The sequence below is a fragment of the Geotrypetes seraphini genome, chromosome 3 (genome assembly GCF_902459505.1).
Source record: "Geotrypetes seraphini chromosome 3, aGeoSer1.1, whole genome shotgun sequence".
NCBI classification, from domain to species: Eukaryota; Metazoa; Chordata; class Amphibia; order Gymnophiona; family Dermophiidae; genus Geotrypetes; species Geotrypetes seraphini.
In genome coordinates this window covers 219449854-219470416 of record NC_047086.1, presented here as the reverse complement: position 1 = coordinate 219470416, position 20563 = coordinate 219449854, and the positions used below count along the sequence as shown (strand labels likewise).

The 20563-nt window shown below is 46.2% G+C and overlaps 1 protein-coding gene across 2 annotated transcripts in view; it reads right to left on the bottom strand.

The window, feature by feature from the left end:
• Positions 1 to 5768: 5768 nt before the first annotated feature.
• DHH (desert hedgehog signaling molecule) overlaps positions 5769 to 20563 on the bottom strand; it is a 56903-nt gene continuing 42108 nt past the window's right edge. Inside the window, exons 2-3 of one of the 2 annotated variants that reach the window (XM_033939619.1) lie at positions 12495 to 12777; positions 5769 to 9128 (exon numbers count right to left, since the gene is read on the bottom strand). In XM_033939619.1, the coding sequence (XP_033795510.1) occupies positions 8458 to 9128; positions 12495 to 12777 (954 nt within the window). In that variant the 3' untranslated portion in view covers positions 5769 to 8457. The remainder of the gene's footprint in view (positions 9129 to 12494; positions 12778 to 20563) is intronic. The other variant, XM_033939620.1, reaches the window with a different exon arrangement.

Here is a 20563-nt window from a genome sequence, read left to right as displayed (position 1 = left end):
CAAATTTAAAAAAGTACTCTTGCTTCCATTGACAACCTATGCAGCTGACGGTAGTAAGGGGTGACATGTTCCTGTTTTTTTAATCCGAAAATTAAACGGACCGCTGTATTTTGGATTAACCTTAATCTTCCTATAACCTTAATCTTCCAGATAGATTATATTGCAGTAGTTAAGAATGGATAATGCAGTAGTCAAGAACGGATAAGATTAATGCTTGGACTAATAACCTAAAAGAAGTAGGGTCAAAATACTTTTTGATGGAACGCAATTTCCATAATGCAAAGAAACATTTCTTGACAAGCATATTGGTGTGTTCCCCCAAGGTTAAATGGTGGTCAAGTATGACTCCTAAAATTTTTAGAGTCGTCGAGATTATTGGATATTCTTGACCTCTTATATAAAGAGTTTTATCCGTGATTTTATCATTGGGACTAGCCAAGAAAAATCTGTTTTTTTTTCAGTGTTTAATTTCAACTTACATTCAATAGTTCATTGTTTAATCTGATTTAGAATAAAAGTGATCTGTTTTTTTATTTCAGTAGTAGAAGCAATAACTGGTATCAATATTGTGATGTCATCAGAATAAATGTAAAAAAAAATTACATTTAAGCTTTGTAGAAGATTGGCCAAAGAAGCAACATAGATGTTAAACAAAGTGGTTGACAATGGTGAACCCTGAGGTACCCCACAAGGGTTACTCCAAGAATTGGAATACTGACCATTGCTATAAACTTGATACGATCTTTTTCCCAAAAAACCCTAAAACCAATCTCGAACTTTCCCAGAAATTCCCATAGCATCCAAACAATCAAAATAATCTCATGATCCACCAAGTCAACATTAAGGAGCTGTAAGAGAGGGCTGTCATTTCTTATCAGACGGCTTTCTAGGATAAGGAATTGAAACCATTGTTACTGAGCTCTGAGTCTTATCGTCATTTTTGAGAGCAATTGAAAGACACATATGTTTGCTAACTAATCAAATCTTTCTAATCTGAATTATTTTTAAAATATTTGTTAATTGCATTGAACGTACCAGTTATGCGGTATAGAAATGATTTGTTATGTTATGGCATTATGATATTTATGGAGTAGTTGAAAATGAGAGGAAGGGAGGGCAACTCCCCTCCCTGTATGGGCACAAACCAGGAAGCAGAGAGAGTGCTGAAGATAGAAGGGAGGGAGACAATCCATCTCCCAGCCTGGGGGAGGGAAGGGAAAGGGACTTGTATTCCGCCTTTTTGTAGTTACACTTTTTAAGCAGTTTACATATATACAGGTAAAGTTTGTACCTGGGGCAATGGAGTATTAAGCAACTTGCCCAGGGTCAAACAGTAGCGTTGGGATTCGATCCTACTACCTCAGGGGTAGACGTCCAATTCTGCCTCACGTCCAGGAGTTGACACTGTGTAAAATCAGTCCCTCATTAAAGGTCCCCTTGGGGAACAATTATTTCCCAAATCTTACTGTTTCCATTTTCTTTATTTCCCTGAATCCCGTTGTCCCTCAATTATGAAAGTCAAATGTACTGTAGCTTTTAAAAAGGGTGAAAGTGCTGTTTGTGCATTGCTGTACAGTACAGCTGTCCGATTGAGAAAAAAAAAATTGGATCTATTTTGCCAACTGAATCGATTTTTTGATTCAATAGGATTCAATTTGCTTTCTATGATATAGCTTTAAAATTAGCAGGTGGGTTTAATTTGCAGCCTCTTCACCCCCTTTGCCCTCTCCAACCCCATGCTGGCGCTGTCGATTGTAAGCAAAATAAACTCTTAGGTCCTAGCTCGTGCTTGCTGTCTAACACCAGCTCTGGCAGGATCCACGTTTCAAATCTGACATCCTATAATTACAAAATGGAAAAAAAAAAAATATTTTTTCTACCTTTAGTTGTCTGGTTATTTTATTATTCAAATCATGTTGGTCTCAGGCAGTGGTTTCCGTTTGTCTTCTGTTAATTCACTCACCATGGTCTCCTGCCCATTTGACATTTTCTTCTTTTTCCATACTTCCCTTCCTCACTGTCGGTCCAGCAATTGTCAAAGGTCAGCATCACCCCCCCCCCCAAGACTCCAGTACCCTCTCTCCCTTCTCCTCCAGCTTCCAGGCCAATGTCTCTCTCTCTTCCCTCCAGCCCCCCATGTGGCCAGCCCCTCTCTCTCTTCCCTTCCCACCAGCTCCAGCCTCAACCAAACTGTCCCCACACCCCGTGGGTCGAGCATCTTCTCTCCCTTCCCTCCTACTTCCAGCTCTCCCCTGGGTCCATCAATACAGAGATGAAATGCAGCAATTCACGCCGCATTGGCCCCCCTGTGGGTCTGAGAGCGGCGGCAGAGATAGCAATGCAGCCCAGCAGCCCAATACCACAACATTCTCAGCCCTCGTCACTCATAGGCCTGCTCTTGTAGGGGTAACAGATCTCTTCTTGTACAAAAAAACCCCAAAAAACCTGGCCTCACCCAGTTCTACCCCCAGCCCTGCCTCCACACAAACTTCATGTTTCCTTCCCTGAACTCTGGGCTGTGTCATCACAATGCCATCCACACATGCAGAGCGATCCTTCATGTACAGTCCTGAGCTCGGTGCCTTCCAAAACCCAGACAAATATCTTCCTACTTGGGGCCATGCCACTAACACTTCACAACCTGGCCTTAGTCACACATGCAGAACACAGATAGACCCTATGCAAATACAGGACCAGAATATACACAAATGAAACCCTAAGAAGCCAGGCTTTGCATGCAGTACAACACTAGAGAAATAGAAAGAAATACATTTCTTCCTGAACAGTGCAAAATATAGACAAACAGATGTAAATTCTGAAAACGGACACATTTCAATCACTAAATTGTAAATAAAATCACATTTCCTACCTTTGTCGTCTGGTGATTTTATTTTTCTACTTATCTTTTCTCAGTCTCTGGCTTCACTTCCTTCTGTCTGTGCTCTTAATTGTTTCTTATGGTCTTCTTATATAATTACTGTTTACCTCTCCTTCATTTTATGCCCTGTATCCATCTAAACAGCTGAACCCAAAAGGAAGGAATATCCAAAACAGAATTCCAAAAATTCTTTCAGATAGCACCAATAATAATGGGAGGGTAGACTGGCTAAAATATCACTCGATCAAATGAAATCACTATATCTAAACCACAATTATACTTACTCAACACAAATTTCTCACCAAAATTTTTTAAAATTAAGGAAAATTTTTAAATTGAAAAGAGTCCTCAGTATTCATAACTTCTGAATGGGGAACAAAACCTCTAAACCAGAGCTGCCACAAGTTAAACCCAAGTGGGTATTTACTTGTGAAACATCCGTGGATCTCTTTTCATGTGAAAATTCAAACAAAGTATATAACTGTATCCATCTTTGGCATTAACTTTTAACATTTAACTTTCTTCTATTTTTCTGCTTCCTCCTCAAATCTTATCTACTTTTCCATGTCTTTCCTTCCTATCTATCCATGTGAACCATCTTCTCCCATCTATAAACAGTATTTCTTCCATTTTCTTCCCTTCCCCACTCCTCCCATCTCCTCCCTCGTAGGGTTACCAGATGTCTGGATTTCCCCGGACATATTCTCCTTTTGAGGACATGCCGGGGGTCTGGATGGCTTTTCAAAACCCAGCACTTTGTCTGGGTTTTGAAAAGCTTCCCGACAAAATCGCGTCAGGAAGGGGCATCCATGTGTGCACACGATGTCATTGCGTTGCGTCCGCAGGGCTGGGGGGTGGGGCAGGGCATGTCAGAGGCAGAACCGGGCAGTCCTGGGGGGTGTGGCCATGGGTCTGAATTTTCCCAAAGGAAAATCTGGTAACCCTACTCCCTCGCTCTCCCCTTCTCCTTCCCCACCCCTCACATTCCTATGCACCATCTCCTCTCTCTCTTTCCCTCTCCCAAGGTCTGACATCTATCTTCCCTCTTTTCCCTCTTATTGTCTGGCATCCCTCTCCCCCTCCTTCCTTTCTCTTCTCCCCCCTTTGTGGTCTGACAACTTTCTGTCTTTCCCTTCCAACTCTTGGTCTGACATCTCTCCCTTCTTCCCCCCCCCCTTCCCCATCCATTGGTCTGAAATATCTCTCCCTTCCATTCCTCCTGTGGTCTGGTATCTACATCTGCCCCTTCCCTTAATTCCCCCCCCCCCGATTCTGTGCTTGCTCACCCAGTGCTGCTGTAACCCTTCGGCTGTTGTCAGCCTCACTAAACTAAACATGCCGTCTTCGGCAACCCAGAAGCTTTTTCTCCGCAGGAGAAAGCTTCCAAGTCTTCAAAGGCAGTGTATCCAGTTCACTAATGCTGATGACAACCTTAGAGTTACAAAAGCGCCAGGTGAGCAAGCACAGGATCCAGCGGGGGTGGGTGGGGGGAGGACTCCAGATAGGTACATGGCTTGAGAGGGGGGAGTGGGCTGGAGAGGCAACAGAACCCCAGATAGGTGCGGGTGGGGGAGGAGGACTCCAGATAGGTTGAGCTGCTGTAGGATTACTAGATATCTGGTTTCCCTGCACAAAAGTTAAATTGAAAATCCGCCCAGACTTCTGACACAGTCCTCAAAAAGAGGACATGTCTGGGGAAATCTGGAAACCCTAGCTCTTGGGCTTTCCCTCTGCTGGAATCACTACTTGTGATATAAACATCCTGTTTTGCAAAACAGGAAGTTACATCAGAAGGAAGGACTCCAGAGTAGAGAGTTGCGCGGGGACAGAAATCCCACCCATCCCCGCCCCCACTAGTATCCTCTCAGTCCCCACCCGACCCCGCCAGGATCCTCTCCGTCCCCACAAGGAATTACCTCCATCCCCACCCATCCCCATAAAGAGCAGCAATTACTTCTGACAGGATCATCAATTCCCAGTTTCTTTTGTGTTTGCGCTGCTGTTTTCCTTGTGGAATCTCTTTGGTGGAACCTTTTTTTGTTTCCTGTTCAGGTAATTAACTTATAAACCCCCTCTTTTACTAAGGCTGACGTGTCCATTATATTATATGGACGAACCCTGCTTCCAAAGCCTTCCATCCACGTGGGAGTCCCATTGGCTAGAGGGGGGTCCCCGTGGGTTAGAGGGGAATTCCCACAGGACCCGCAGGATTCCCCCGATCCCCGTTCCCGTGCAGACCTCTACTCCAGAGCGGAGGGAAAGTTCAAGAGCAGGGCTGAATCAGCAAGTCTGTTTTCCTCCCAAAACAAATTGATTCAACCAAACTGAATCAGTAAATCGATTTGAATTGTAAATCGGACAGCACTATTCTTAAGGAGGGGGGCTTTGGTTTATGGCTTCAGAAAAGCTAGAATTGATGCCTCTATTAGCTTTGTTAGTTCATGGTATATCAGGAGTTAATATCCAAGGTGGAAGAGATGAGCCCCAGGTATCTTAGAATGAACCTTTAATGTAATTCAGTTTTATTAAAACTAAGACATGAAATATTAATTGTTAAAATATCACATTATATATAGAGACAAACCATTTCATCTTTAAATCCAGTGAGAGCCCCAAGTCACTTAAATTATATTACAATTTATAAATAGAAAAATAAAAACTCTTTAAGTGATTCAAGGCCAGAACGGGTTAAAATTCTATTATACAGTTTTACATTAAGAAGCAGCTAAAAAAATATATATTCTTTTTGTGATTTCCTCAGCCGAACAGAGAACACAGGACTGGCTCTCCTTCCAAATGAGGGAAAAGAATTTGACTGTATGTTTCAGTATCACCCAGTATTCACATGCACAGTTCTTCCCCTCCACCTATGCACCTCAGACAGACTGCCTGGGCATGCTGGAATCGGAGATGTACGACACGCAGACAGCTGTGTTTACATATACAATGGCAAGTTAAAATCTAAACCCTTCCACTTCTTAGGGTCATGCTATCACCAGTGTCTCACATATTTAAGGTTACCCTTGCGCTTATGAGTATCTTCCAAGGTACAGTAAGATCACCAAATGATTGATGAGGATTGCAACTGGCTGGGGGGGAAGGAAGTCTAAAACAGAAATATCCCCCCAACAAAATTGGAATCACTATCTGCACATCATACTCATAAATTAGACCCAAACAGAGACCAGCTTGCAGCTCTCCAGGACCAGTCCAGTGTCTGTTCTGCCCCTTTCAGAGTATCTCTCCTTCAGGAGGCCCGAAACATTTTTGGTTTACAAAAGCCCCAGCCTACTAGTAAAGCTGCACTCTAACATCTTGTATCAAAAATACTTATGACATTGCACCAATCTGTATCATCTCTCTGGTCTGTGTTGGACTGTCTGCCTCTCTGTTCTGTCCTGTGTTTGACCTAGATCTCTCTCATTTCTCCCACTTATGGTTAGAACAGCAGGCTGAGGGGCCAATGCTCACGGGATCATGGTAGAGCCTTCACTCTACCACAGGGGTGTCCAACCATTGGCCAAAAAAAAAAAAAAAGTTTCTAGGGCTGCACAAACGCTGCAGCAAGACATAGGAGGGAGCTGGCAAAATGGTAAACACCCGGAGGCAGCAGAGGAAAACACTGCATCGCCCTTGACTGGGGCCGCACAAAGTACTTCACGAGGCTGCAGGTTGGACACCCCTGTTCTACCACAAAACCAATGCAGAAAAATGAGTATGCAAATTAACCTGCTACTTGGTGCTAAATGTCAACTCTTGTCAGGGCCTGAGCCAAACATCCCAAAGTATGCCACAGCATGCTTGAGCCCCTTACATCCAACCCAACACCTGCTTCTCTCCCCCCAACACATTCTTGGTGTCTAGCAGCACCCAACCCAGCCCCATATACCCGATCCTCCTTTATCCCTAAATATTAAAAAAAAATAACCCAAACCCTGGTGGTCCAGGAGCCGTCTGGACCTCTCCCTCTCACTCCTGCTCAGGCACAAAAAGAAAAGGGGTCCGTCCAGAGGTTCCTTCTGCTCAGGTGAAAGAAAAATGGCTCTGTGGCTGAGTGACCCCCTTCCTGACCCCTTCCTCCTTCTCCCCGGTGCTGCCCACCCCTATTCCTTCTACAAGGCAGGAGTGATGCCCACTCGCTCTTGCCTCCAGGCGCCATCATCTTTAAAATGTCTGTGCCCCACACAGTACAACTGGGATGCATTGAGTGGGACCTATTACCATATAAGGGAGTTTCTTCCGTATATGGTAGATAGGATGCACATGCAGGACAGTGCACTACCATTTTGAAGATGACAGTGGACGGAAGTACTTGCTCCTACCTCATACAAGGGATGGGATGGAACCTCTGCTAGACCACCAGGTCAAGTTTGTGATTGGCAGGAGGGCTACTCAACCACCAGGGAATTAATGTGAGCCATTAGACCACCAGGGAATTTTTTTTTTTAAATGAGGGAAAGGGGCTTTCAGATTGGAGAGAGGCTAAGGCCAGTGCAGAAAGCAGTTTGGGACAGGGTAGTAAGGTTGGAGGGAGAGTAGGGGTGCTACTGGACTCACCTCTCCTCACAACCAACCCTGCTACTCTTCCCTGGACCTGACAAAAAGTTTTTTGCACTAAATCTGCATAAGGAATTTTTTTGGGGGAGCATTAGCCATGGGATAATTAATGACATAAAAAAATTATTTTAATGTGGTCTGCAGTAATAGTTTCAGCACAAGGCAATACCTGCACTGAAATCATTTGTACATTCGGCAAACATTAGAATAGCCTTACTGGGTCAAATCAATGGTTCATCAAGCCCAGTAGCCCGTTCTCATGGTGGCCAATCCAGATCACTAGTACCTGGCCAAAAATAGGTACCAGCGGTAGTTTTGAACATTAGCCTCCGAGAATGAGAGCAATCTAGTTCAAATCCCACTGCAATGTCTTAACCCTCAGCAAAAGAAAAATACCTCCTTTCACTGGATGAACAACACTTCAGTGGCTTTTGTGTTTGTAGATGCTATTTAAGAAAATTAAATAAAATAATACTGTAGGATGCCATAGGCACCCCAGAGAAGGCAGAGTTCAGCATTTGGGACACTTCAGAACGTACCACAAAGCAACTAACCAAGGGCCAGTGCTTGCTGGGTATTTCTTACTGAGGGAGGGGGAATAAGCTCCCAGCATTTGTGCATATGGGAGCAGGGGCTTTTATGGACAGACCTCCCAGCAGGGGCAGAGGGTGAATGATATTAGTTTGAGATATGGCAGGACAAGTTGCCAGTGTTCTATCCCAGTTCTGCTAGAATTTCTGCCAGAAGCAGCAAATAAATTAACAGTAGTAACAAAGATTAACACACCTGGGGAGGGCACTGCACTTCACAATACCTCGCGTTAACCCCCAGCCAGGCTTCTGCCCTAAGCCAAGTTTCTTTTTAACACTTGCTTTTGGGTAGGATAATGCATCTTATGACAGGATCACATACAGAGCGTCTCTCACCTGCACGGATCTCCCCCCATCTCCTTTCCCTTTCCTGAACTGCCAGTTCCATTTTGTCTAACCTAGATCTCCTGGTACAAGGGTGGTTTAATTTTGCTAGGGGTAAAGCATATCCCTCCCCAGAAGCTTCTCTGCCAGTCTGTACAGAAATCTTGAGTACCAATGCACCCCCGTATAAGGAGGGCAGTTATTCCCTGTTCCAAACACCCAGGGTGGAAGTAGTGACGTTATGCTATACAACAGCCTCAGAGGAGCAAAAGCCCAGTGTGCCCAGTGGTGATTTTCTATCACTGCATAGCAGGATGCCAGCACACTGTTGACCAGCAGTGTACCATGGGAGGTAAGTGGGGCATACACCCCTTGCCCTTCCTCCCACCAGACTCCCATAACTCGTACAGGATGCATAGTCCTGCTCCCTTCGTGGTGCATTAGCACCAAATCACCCACCCGCACCCGGCTAGCAAACACAGGGATAAAATCTTTAGAGCAGTTGGCTGGACCATTGGCCACAAAGAGCAGGTGTGAAGGTGTCAAGAGCAGTCTCTGCCCTGGACCCTCTGTCTGTATAGCAACAAAAGACATCCTGCGCTGAAGATCCCAGTCCAGGAAGAGCAGCACCTCTGTTGAAACTAGCCGGCCTGTTCCATCACTGGTGAAGACCAAGTCCCCACGGCGGAGATCAGCCACACTCTTCCTCTCTCCATCTTGCAGGGTCACCATAGCAGTGCCAGGGAAACAGCCTCCACTTCGTATTGCCACTGAATTGTCTAAAAAGCAGGAGAGAACAGTGAGAAAATTCAGAGAAAAATCGGGCCCAAAGAGAGATGGGAGACATTCAGAACTTTTCCTCTAGACATCTAGAGAACGACACAGGGACAAATTTTTCCCCATCCCTGCGGGAACTCATTTTCCTATCTCGTCGAGTTCTTGTTCTGTCCCTGTCCCATTCCTGCAAGTTCTGTCCTCATCTGCACAAGCCTCGAATGCTTTAAAATCATAAGTGTTCGAGGCTTGTGCGGTTAAGACAGAGCTTACAGGAATGGGGCAGGGACAAAACGCACAGGGACAGGATGGGGAAATTGAGTTTCTACGGGGACAAATTTAACCCTCTGTCATTCTCTACTTTCCTCATCAAATAGTTCAGTCTACTAACATGCAGAAGTCCTAGGTTCTGCTCTTAAGCTGGCTTGAGAATACAAGTACTACAAAAGTTGTATACATGCCTCTTGGGGGATGAGGGGATTTCAGCTATAGGCATTGTAAGGGGATGGAAAGTGCCACCCCCCAAAAAAAAAAAAAATGGCTTGCCACCTCACTTTCATCAGGCAGGTTGTTAGTATCTTTCACCCACCCTCCCCTTGAAGTATAGCAACTCTCACACCTCCCTCCCCCATGTGGACTAGTAGCTCTCTATTCCCTTCCTCCTCTCCCCCCTCTGTTATTGCTTTATAGTACGACTAGCTTTATAGCCCATTACATTAACGAGTGCTAGAATATGTGTATGTCTGTCTTTATTTCTTTCTCTCTGTCTCCTTAGCTGCTTTTTCCTGTCCATTCTCCCTTTTTTACCTCCCCTGTGTCCACCCCCCCCTTCACTGCTCCCCTTATCCAGCAGCAGCCCTTCTCCCTTTGTTTTACCTCCCCCTGTCCAGCAATAGGCTTCCTTTCATTCCCCCCCCCGTGTCCATCAGCACCTCTTCCTGCTCCCCCTGTCCAGCAGTAGGCCTCCCTTCATTTTTCCCCCCTGTCCATCAGCACCTCTTCCTGTTCCCCCTGTCCAGCAATAAGCCTCCCTTCCCTTTTTCCCCCTGTCCATCATCACCTCTTCCTGCTCCCTCTGTCCAGCAATAGGCCTCCCTTCATTTCCCCCCCCCTGTCCATCAGCACCTGTTCCTGCTCCCCTGTCCACGGGAGTTAGTACAGGGCCGGTGTCTGCCGTTCTCCCCAGAGTCTTTGCTGCCCCCCCTTCCCGCGGAGCAGACTACTTACCCGGCGATTCAAGCAGCGTGTGCAGCAGTCTTCACACGCTGCTTCGGGTCCTTCTACTGCCCTGATTTACTCTGGCACGTCCCTGATGACATCATCAGAGACGCGGCAGAGCAAATCAGGGCAGTAGAAGGGCCCGAAGCAGCGTGTGAAGACTGCTGCACATGCTGCTTGAATCGCCAAGGTAGTCGGGTCCGCAGGAAGGGAAGGGGGGTGATGGTCTGTTGCGGAGGGCGGCCCGGCTCCATTTTTCGATTCGTTCTAGAGAGGGGGGGGGGGGAAGAGGCGCTCTTTGTGGAAACAGCGCTCGACATCCCGCTCCCTCCGCTGCAACTTCTTTCCATGTGCCACGTCCCGCCCTGCCGGAAACAGGAAGTTGTGGCAGATGGAGCGAAACGTAGCCGCTGAAAAGCTATTCGCCTCAGCGGACATCCGCAGGGAAGGCTCACCGCCCCAGCTCCGTCCCCATCCACAGCCCGGGCCAGGCCTCCCGCGCTTTCTCAGCGGCCCGGCTTGCTCAGTTGTTTTTTTGTTTACCTGGCCGATCTGCTTCCTGCATTCGGCTGCTCTCCGCCGACAGCCGCCTGCCTCAAAGCCCTCCTCCCTACCCTACCCCTAGCATGGCCACTGCGCCTTGAGATTGCCCTGGACGGCCCCTTGCCCAGCAACGCTGCTTCTCTCCATTCCCGCCAGTGACGTACTAAGCGCGCATGCGCACTTATGCCACCACACCGCGACAGAAAAGGGATCAGGGAACACGCGACGCAATTGCGCGGCTAGCATTTTATTATTTAAGATATTACGAATTTAAATTGTTTGAATTAAATAGTATGACCCTGGAGGTCTGGCATCTTTACTTTTTTTCATCTCCATCTACCGAGTTGTCTTCTCTCTGTCGCGGTCCCACCCCTCCTCTGACATCAGAGAAGGGGCGGGACCGCGGCAGAGAGAAGACAACTCGGATGACATATGGCAACTTGCAAAGATTGCTAGAGCCAGCGATCTTCTGCAGGGCAGGCTGCTGAAATTAGGTAAATTGATGCGGGGAAGCCGAACACCAGCAGGGAAGCCACTTCCCGACTGACCCTCTCCACTCGCCCTCTAAAGCAGGAACGGCAGGCCAGCAAGAGGCAGCGCTGCTGCTCCTGCTTTAGGGGCGATGGGGAGGGTCAGTCAACGAATTGGGAGGCCGATTTTTTGTCGTGGTAAATCGATTTGAATCGGGAATCGGGCAGCCTGATTCTCAGCTTCCCCAGCCCAATTCTAATTTTCCCCAGCCCCCTTGCCCGATTCTCAGCTTCCATCCTCAGCCCCCAAGTCTCACCAGCCCCCAAGTCTCACCAGCCCCCCTGCCGATTCCCAGCTTCCATCCCCAGCCCCCAAGACAGCCCCCTGCCGATTCCCAGCTTCCATCCCCAGCCCCCAAGACTCACCAGCCCCCCTGCCGATGTATTTACTTACTGCCTGGAATGGATATTAAATCGCGGGGAAAGAGCCAGCCAAATCTAGTATTTGTTGCTGCCGAGTGCCAAGGCCTGCTGCACGAGGTCCGCTCTCTCGCCACTTGACTCTCCCACCACTCCTTTCGTTTCTTCCGATGCAACTTCTGGTTTCGCAAAACCGGAAGTTACATTAGATGGAAAGAGTCTGGCGGCATGAAATAGCCCGAAGTTCCCCAAACTCATCTTGCGGTTGAATCGGCAAGTCTGGTTTTTATAAAAAACAAACCGATTCGAATCGATTCACCTGATTTGAATCGGTGAACCGATTCGAATCGTGAATCGGGCAGCACTAGTGTGCAATATAGCAGGCATATCACTTCGGCTTGTCCCCCTTTTGCCTCCCTGAATATTTCTGTCTGGATACACCACTATGTTCAGACATTATACTGGATCAGCATCTAGCAGCGGCCTCTTGATTACAGGGTCCCAAAAGAAGCTCTGGTGCAAGGCCTGACTGTGATGATAGGACTAAGTGACGAGAGGCATGGAAGGATATAATCCTGGGTAGAAAACTGGACACAAAGGCTCAGGGTGTTGTTACTCAACATAGCTTAGGTCCAACTAGGCAGAAAACCCAAAACTGGAGCAAGGAGAAATTGCCAAACCCAAAACAAAACCCTCCTCTTTCTCTGGTTACTCTTTTACCTGCTTTTACGGACACGTGAACATGAGCCTTGGACTCATAGTACACCCAATCAAATCCCGCCTCTGCCGCCAGTCGAGCCAGCATGCCGTATTTGCTCCTGTCCCTGTCTGAGGTGGTGATGTCCAGGGCGCGGCCCTCATAGTGCAGGGAGTCATGGGCATGATGACCATCCTCATCCCAGCCCTCAGTGACCCGCAGTTTCACATCCGGCCACATGTTCATCACAGAGATGGCAAGGGCATTCACCCGGTCCTTGCAGCGCTGCACAGAGGGAAAGGAGAGCTAAGCAACAGTAAGCCAGATTATTTATTTGGTTTTTTAGCCCGTCCTCCCCAGGAGCCCAGAATGGGTTACATCAATACATTCACAATATTTGGGGGCGCGGCGTTAAGAGTACATTCACATTCTGCTGAGGGGAAGAAGGGAAATAGACGTGCATTCATATTATATTGGAGACAGAGCATCAGGGTACATTCACAATACACGGAGGGAGAGGAGAGAGTGATACAAAGGTATATTCACACTGGATTGGGGGCTTTTAGGTTTAAATAGTCACAAGTTATAGTGTCATCTTTGGATGTACTGGAGCCATGTAGGGATGAATTAAAAATGTTTTCTGCAGGAGTAGTTTCTGAGCTCTCTTGAAGTTTTTGCTGGCTTCTTTGAGCAGAACAGTTATTTATGACCTCGACTGTTATGGGCGTCTACTTCACATTGGTTTGGTGGCTCTTGGTGCTTGGGTACTAACTTTAGGTGGCGCTAAGGAGCTCAGTGAAGTATGGAAGAGGCACAGAGAAAAATCTGAACTGGATTCCTGCTGTAGATGGCACCTGGCCATGGGGACACTACCCACTTGTCTAGAATGTCTCACCTATCTACTGGAAAGGAGCTTACCAGGGTAAGTGCATAATCTCTTTATGTTTCAATGCCTGCATCAGGAGCAAATATTACATTTGTCTGATATCTACTCATATAATGATATGAGTGGATATCTTCTGTCCTATAGGTCCTTTGACCACCAGAGGGCATCCGCTGAAAATCAGGGGACGGAAATTTCGTGGTGATTCCAGGAAATACTTCTTCACAGAAAGGGTGGTCGATTATTGGAACAGTCTACCTCTGCAGGTGATTGAGGCCAGCAGCGTGTCAGATTTTAAGAGAAAATGGGATATTCACGTGGGATCTCTAAGGGAGTAAAGACAGCGGGGTGGGTCATTAGAGTGGGCAGACTTGATGGGCTATAGCCCTTTTCTGCCGTCATATTCTATGTTTCTATAATCCACCTATAAACACAATAAAACATCAAAACTGAACTAAAAACATCTAAAAGATTGAATCACTTCCACTATTGGGCTATCACCCTCACTATCTATATATTACCCAAATACAGAAATCTCTTGCTAATCCTCCCGCTCAACTAATAGGACCAGTGCTAGAATCAATTTTAGAGCTTCTATCCAAATTTACTGATTTTTTTTTTCTCTCTCATTCCAAAGATGAAGTCATGCATGAGATTCAGCACATGTCACCAGAATCCTCAAAGATATGCATATGGACCTCTCGCATGATTCTGGACATGCTTGATATAGAACAGTTGTGTCCTACTTATGGCCCCTGACATCCTCCATTGCAATCTTCAAACAGTTGGCTGAAATGCTCTTCAAATCCTGTAAATTTCCCACTTTGGTCATTTTTCTCAAAAGGTCCAAAGTCGGACTTAGTCGTCATATCAAAAATGACCCAAGATCAGGTGCAGAATGTTTAATTTCCAAAACTGCAAGATGTTTATATTTAAAAAAAAAAAAAAAAAAAAGACCTATCTAGATGTTTTGGCCCTTCGTGCTTCTATGAGTATCTTTGTTAGGCCATGTTAAATAGGGAACCGTCCAAATGCAAAACGTCCAAAACCAAGCCATGTGGACTTAGGCAGGGGCCACCATCTATACTAGACTGGCCACATATATATGTGCCAGAAGAGAGCAGTGGGGTTCCCGTAGGGGGCACTGCTGCGGACTTCACATAAAGGGTGCCAGGTACACATCTCACCAGAACCTCTTTACATTGTATGCTGTGCCTTCCAAAACACCCCCAAAGCCTGCTGGACGCACCTGTCTACTGTGGCTTTGTAAACTGAGCCCTTATGTTACAGGATTATATTAAGTTCTGCTGCAACCAGTCACTTTCGGAAGAGGACAAGTGAGTTGGCCAAAATGTGTTACAAATGGCACCAATTCAGATAATGATAGAATATTTTCAGCAGTTCCTGTTGGTTCCCTTTGCTGGGCAAGTTCCTGGAGGAAAAGTCCATAGTCTATTAGTGAGACAGACATGGGGAAAGCCACTGCTTGCCCTGGGATCAATAGCATGGAATATTACTACTATTCGGGTTTTTACCAGATACTTGTGAACTGGATTAACCACTGTGGAAACAGGATACGGGGCTAGATGGACCATTGGTCTGACCCAGTATGGCTATTCAAATGAGAGCCAGCAACCAAGAGGCCAGTGACAGCCTGCAGCTTTTTCAAAGGACTGGTCTATATATGCATGTGGCCAGTATCTCAAGCACACCACAAATGTGTTTTGATGATAGGGTTGTAAATATAAGCCGCTGTTGTGTATTCAATCAAGTTGTATCACACTTTGTCTTCACTGATATCTCATCAAAAGGTAGATGACAGAAGCAATCAATATCATCATTTGTATGGACCTTCTGACCGCAGCCAGGCACAACGCTACCGGTTGCTTAACTCTTTGTCGTTCCAGCCTTTACTAATTATTCATAGTCTATTTTAACTCTTTTTATCATTTTATCTTTTAGTTTACAATTTTTCAATGTATAACAGAAGAACGTCACTTAGCTTTATAGCGATCTGTCCTAGAAGTTGCCTGACTATGGCGGTATAGAAAAATAAAGTTATTATTACCGTATTATTATTATTATTCATTCACCTCTCGACATGCATGTTTCAAAATTAAACTTTTCTTCAGGGTCGAGGGAAACTACAATAAAATAGAATAGAAAATTACTCTGCTCCTTACTTTCTCATATAAAGCTAGACATGTCTGACAACAGAATATATGCCTCTAATATATTTTATTTTATTGTAGTTTCCCTCGACCCTGAAGAAAAAAGTTTCATTTTGAAACATACATGTCGGCAGAGGTGAATGAAGGACAGATCCCTATAAAGCTAAGTGACGTTCTTCTGTTAAATATTGAAACACATTGAAAAATTGTAAACTAAAAAGATAAAATGAGTTAAAATAGACTATGAATAATTAATAAAGGCTGCACCGACAAAGAGTTAAGCAACTGGTAGCGTTGTACCCGGTTGCAGTCAGAAGGTCCATACAAATGATAATATTGATTGCATCTGTCATCTACCTTTTGATGAGATATCAGTGAAGACAAAGTGTGATACAATTTGATTGATGATAGGGTTAACATGAAGGAAGCTTTTACTCAAGAAAGTCCTTAAATCCTATTTGTAATACACAAAAGTACATTCAGCTATTGTAGTCATGTGGTTTGAGGGGGAAAAAAAAAAGCAGCTCAGAACTGTTTGGTCTGAATGTGACGCACTGCATCTGGCACATACTCAAGATGGCAGCCCCATGTTATAGGGAGGCACTAGAGCACTTATCAGGCTAGAAGGGACAATAAATGGAGAGACGTCCTTAAGGAAAACCTGCTGCTGTTTGCAAGAAAGCTGAAACCAGGACAGAGTTCACTTTTCAGTATGACAACCTGAAGCACGTAGCCAAAACTAAAGAGTGGCTATAGAATTAGAAAAGTGGCCTGGCCAGAGCCCTGCCTCAATCCAGTCAGATCTGTGGTACAACTTTGAAGATTTGTCCCATCAACACTTGACAGAGCTTGAACAGTTTTGTAAAGAATATTGGTAAATCTTAGATGTCCAGGTTTCCCAGCACATGTCCTCTTTTTGAGGACTGTGTTGAGAGTCCGGGCAGCTTTTTAATTTTTCAACTTTTGCCCAGGGAAACTGGACATCTAATAACCCTACAGCAATTTGCACACCTATCCAGAATCCTCCTCCTCACACTTATCTGGAGTCTTCCCTTCCCCCCCCCCACCACCCAGTAGGATCCGGGGCTTGCTCACCTGGTGCTACTGTAACTCTCCAGGCTGTTGGCAGCGTGAGTGAAGCAAACACGCTGCCTTTGGCAACCCAGAAGCTCTCACTCAGCTACTGCTTCCTGCCTATGTGAGAACGGGTCACTGCAGGCAGCATGTTTACTTCATTCATGCTGCAGAGGGCCAAACAGTTACAGCACCGCCAGGTGAGCAAGCACCGGATGCCATGGGGGTGGCGATGTGAGATAGCATGGGGAGGGAAAGAGGTATGCTGGACAGTGGGAATGGGGAGAAAAGGGAAGGAAAGATGCCATACCTCCAAGGGAAGGCAGGGAAGAGGCAGATAGATGGCAGACCAAGGGATGGGGGAAGGAGAGAGAGATATCATGCTGGATAGAGGGGATGGGGAGAAAAGGGAAGGAAAGATGCCATACCTCCAAGGGAAGGCAGGGAAGAGGCAGATAGATGGCAGACCAAGGGAGGGGGGAAGGAGGGATAAGAGAAAGATTCCAGACCAGGGAAAGGAAGGAAGGAGGGAGATATACCAGACCACAAAGGGTAGAGGAAGGAAAGGAAGGAGGAGAGAGAGATGCCAGACTATGGGAAGGAGAGGATAAAGATCCCAGACCATAGGAAGGGGAAAGGGGGGAAGGCGGATGTCAGTCCTTAGGAGATGGTACACAGAGATTGAGGGGGAAGGGGAGAGAAGAGAAGGAGGACATGGTGCACAAGGATGGGAGGGGTGGAGAAGGGAAGAGATATATGGAAGAAATTATGTTTATGGATAGATAGGAATATGGGAGAAGAAAGAGGGAGGAGAAGGCACACATGGATGGTGGGGAAGGGAAAAGAGAAGGAGGAGATAATGTGCATGGCTAGATGGGAAGAAAAGACATGGAACAGTAGATAGATTTGAGGAGGCAAGCAGAAAAATGGAAGAAAAGTTGAATGCCAAGGATGGCTATAGGGCAGAAAGTAAAGGCAAGAAAAGCAGCAAATGGATAATAAAGGCCCTCAAAACACAGTTAAGAGCACAGACAGAAGTGCAGCCAAAGACTGGGAAAAGATGAGTAAAAAAATAAAAAAATCACCAAAGGTAGAAAAAGTGATTTTATTTTCAATTTAGTGATTGAAATGTGTCAGTTTTCAGAATTTACCTCTGTCTATATTACATAGTAACATAGTAAATGACAGCAACAAAGACCCAAATGGTCCATCCAGCCTGCACAACCGTACCCTCTCTTTAAAAATTACCAATTTAATTTAAATTGTCCTTTTTCCTGGATATCTCTGGGCCAGAGACCCAGAGCTCTGCCCAGTACTGTGCTTAGGTTCCATCTACTGAAGTCTTCGTCAAAGCTCACTCCAGCCCAGTGGTGTAGCGAGGATGAGTGGCGCCCATGGAGGTGGTACCCCTTCCCTCTATCTTTAACTTTGCTGTGAACAGCCACCAACATACTGCTCATGTTGGCTTCGGTACTCTCCAATGTCACTTCCTAAGTGCAGATGCGATGTCAGAGAGAGTGCCAAAGCTGACGTGGGCAGCACGTTGGTTGGCTGCCCGCACTGAAATTAAAAAAGGTATGGAGGAAGGGAAGGGGCGTGTGTGCAGCAGGGGGAGAAGTGGGAAGGGAGGCGGAGCGGAGGGGTGCTGGTGCCACAGGCAGACTAACCCCTTATTACGCTACTGCTTCAGCCCATCTAAACCATGACAGCCATCAATGCCCTCCCTAGCCCATCCTCAACCGAATAGTCATATATGGGACACAGACCATGCAAGTCTGTCCAGTACTGGCCTTAATTTTTCAATATATACCTTTATTTTAGATTAGAGATCCTCTGTGTTCATCGTTTACTTTTTTGAACTCTGTCACCACTTGCCTCTCCACCACTGTTCAGGAAGAAATACATTTTTCTATTTTGCTGGTGTTGTACTGCATGCAGAGTCTGGCATCTTAGGGTTTTGTTTGTCTATATTAAGACTTAGTTTGTGGCCCTGTATTTGCATAGGGTTTATCTGTGTTCTGTGTTTTTTCTGCACAGCTCCACTCTAAGCTGGAGCCCAGTTGTACCTTCTACAGCAGGAGTGTCCAAATGGTTGATCAAGATCGACTAGTCGATCGCGTTGCCTTTGCAATCTTATTATTCCTGGCCGCGCTGAGCCAAGCCTTCACCTCCGACATCAATTCTGACGTCGGAAAGGAAGTTCTAGGCCAGCCAATCTATGCCTGGCTAACCTGGAATTTCCTCTCAGACGTCAGAATTGACGTTGGAGGTGAAGGCTTGTGGGTCCGGCGCTTGTATGTGCCAGGCTGGCTTGGGGAAGCAGGGAGAAATCAACATGGTTGCTTGGGTGGAGGGGGCAGGGGGAGAGAGAAAGAATCGGGGAAGTGGAGAAATCAGCGCGATGGCTTGGGGGGGCAGGGGGAGAGAAAGAAAGACAGAAACAGAAAGAAAAGGGGGGGCAGAAAGAAATATTGGATTTACAGAAGAAGGAAGTGCAACTAGATACTCATGAAATCACCAGACAAAAAAAAAGGTAGGAAAAATGATTTTATTTTCAGTTTAGTGATCAAAATGTGTCCGTTTTGAGAATTTATATCTGCTGTCTATATTTTGCACTAGGGCCCCCTTTTACTAAACCTCGATAGTGGATTTTAGCATAGGGAGCCTATGAGCGTCGGGAGTTGCGAGGGGCATTCAGCGCAGCTCCCTGCGCTAAAAACTGCTATCAAGGTTTAGTAAAAGGGGAGGGGGTATATTTGTCTATTTTTGTATAGTGGTTACTGAGGTTACATTGCATATTTTAAAGTCATCTGCCTTGACCTCTGGGAAAAAAAACAACCTGAATACAAAATGATAAACATTTTCTCTGCGTACAGTGTGATTTGTGTTTTTTAAATTTTATTGTTGGTAGATCATCTTGACTTGGTCATTTTAAAAGTAGCTTGCAAGCACAAAAAGTGTGGGCACCCCTGTTCTATAGCAATATTAGCTGTGGCCCACAAGGCCCATGTCCCAAATCCCTTATGTCGCTTCCTGGTTGCAGGATCAGGATGCGACGTCAGAAGGGCCCTATACTGGTATGAGCAAGTGGGTGGAAGATGTTGCTTGTGCTGGTGCAGTTAAAAAATGGGTAGTATGGCTTGTGCCGGTGAACATTTCATGAGGGATACAGGGGGCTATTTTTTTTCGGGGAGGGGGCACCCAAGCAGTGGCAAAGAGTGTGTGTGGGGGTGCATGGCACAGTAATGCCAGGTGCCATCGTCCCTGGTTGGGGTTACCAGATTTTAGTTAAATAAAATCTGGACATAGCCCCACCCCCAGGTCCACTCTTTATGGCCACGTCACACCCAGCCCCGCCTCCTCAACCTCATCAGTTGGGAGGGCATCTGTGCATGCCCTCCCGATATAGTCCCAAAGAAGAAGCTTTTTAAAACCCAAAGTACTGGATTTTGAAAAACCGTGCAAATGTTCGGACATACCCTCTAAAAAGAGGACATATCCAGGTAAGTCTGGACATCTGGTAACCCTACCCTGGGTGTCAATCTCCCTCTCCATGCCACGGCCCTCGTCTCCTACAAGTATGTTGCACTCATTCCCTGCTGCTGCCTCATCCTCTGCAAGTTTCCTTCTGAAAATGAGAATCGTGCAGGGCCATTCTGTCTCATGTGATTAGTGACTTCACACAGCTCTAACTTCAGGCAGAGGCATAATCACAGGTGGGCCTGGGCCCAGTGCACCCTTGACAGAGCCAGCATGGAGGCTCCCAGTCTGCATCTCCCTCTATTCATAAGCATCTCTTTTGAAAGGGTTGCCAATAGTGGCAGCAGTTCCCACACACAACGTGCAGCTGGACCTGGAGCCTCTCCTCCGCTGTGTCCTGCCACCCAACCCCCAACATAACTTCCTGGTTCTAGCTGGGCAGAATGCAGCAGAGGGAAGGCTTCAAGGTCAGTGGAAGGCAGAG